This window comes from Arachis ipaensis, chromosome B07 (genome assembly GCF_000816755.2).
Source record: "Arachis ipaensis cultivar K30076 chromosome B07, Araip1.1, whole genome shotgun sequence".
Taxonomy (NCBI): Eukaryota; Viridiplantae; Streptophyta; class Magnoliopsida; order Fabales; family Fabaceae; genus Arachis; species Arachis ipaensis.
The window spans coordinates 22829811-22830804 of NC_029791.2; the positions used below are offsets into that span (position 1 = coordinate 22829811).

The 994-nt window shown below is 52.4% G+C and overlaps 1 protein-coding gene across 1 annotated transcript in view; it reads right to left on the reverse strand.

Annotated features, from left to right (window-relative positions):
• LOC107609069 (exocyst complex component EXO70B1) overlaps positions 1-949 on the reverse strand; it is a gene marked incomplete in the record, with an annotated part of 2542 nt that extends 1593 nt beyond the window's left edge. Inside the window, 1 exon segment of the mRNA XM_016310897.2 lies at positions 1-949. Within this exon segment, the coding sequence (XP_016166383.1) occupies positions 1-635 (635 nt within the window).

Sequence of the window (994 nt, forward strand, 5' to 3'; positions counted from 1 at the left end):
TCGTTGATCGTCCCCGCGGGGAGCGCGTCGATTACGATGTCGTAGTCCGTCACGGGCAGAGCCACCGGGATCTGATCCTCTTCTGCTCCGTCGTTCACTGCCGTCTCCAGCTCGTTCTCCTCTTCCTCCGAATCGAATGGAATATTCTCCACCGACTCGACGCCGTTTCGGTACGGCGGAGTCAGGTCAAAAGACTCTCCAGCGCGCTCCATGAGCGACCGGAACTCATCCTCGAGTCGGAACATGGCGTGCTGCAGCATGTCCTCGGCACGTGCGAGGCACGCGCCAAAAGCCTTGTCTGTTGAGAGCTGCGACCACTCGGCGACGGCGGCGACGAGCTCGTCAACGGCGTCAAGAAAAGCAACAGCGTCGGCGGAGTCGGCCCAGATCGGACGGTCGGATGACACAAACTGTGAGATCCGACGGTCAAGAGACTTCAGGGAATGATCAAGTGCGGCGCAGGCCCTGGGATCACCATCTGCAACCTTGTCTGCTAAATTCTCCTTCGAGAACCTTCCATCAAAATTCGAAAATATTTGGAGTATATCATCAGCCATGTTGGTGTTGTGGCCCAGCGTCTTAGCTATATGTCGCGCCACAGCGAGTAATTTCTCTTCCCCGTTGTTCTCAGCCATGCTTCTAGCCGGGGCATCACTTGCTCCCACACAGAGTAAAGGGTGTACAAGAAGCAGAATGGGGTAGTTCGAATGACGGGTTTGCCCCTGGAAAGACGCGGTTTGTTGAAAAAGTGGAGGGTAGTGAGGGTATAGTTGGGAAAGAACGCGGTGGTTGTAAAGGAAAGGAGACAGCAGAGAGAGAGAAGACCGAGAAAGAAGATAGGGTAGAGAGAGAGCGCACAACGTGATGAGCGGTATCTTGTTTCTTGTTTTTTTGTTTTTTTGTTTTTTTTTTTTCCCAAATTTTCTATTGGTTGTGTGTTTTTATTGGTGGAACTGGGAGATCGTAACTTAATTCCAATGTTGTTGCGCGAGTC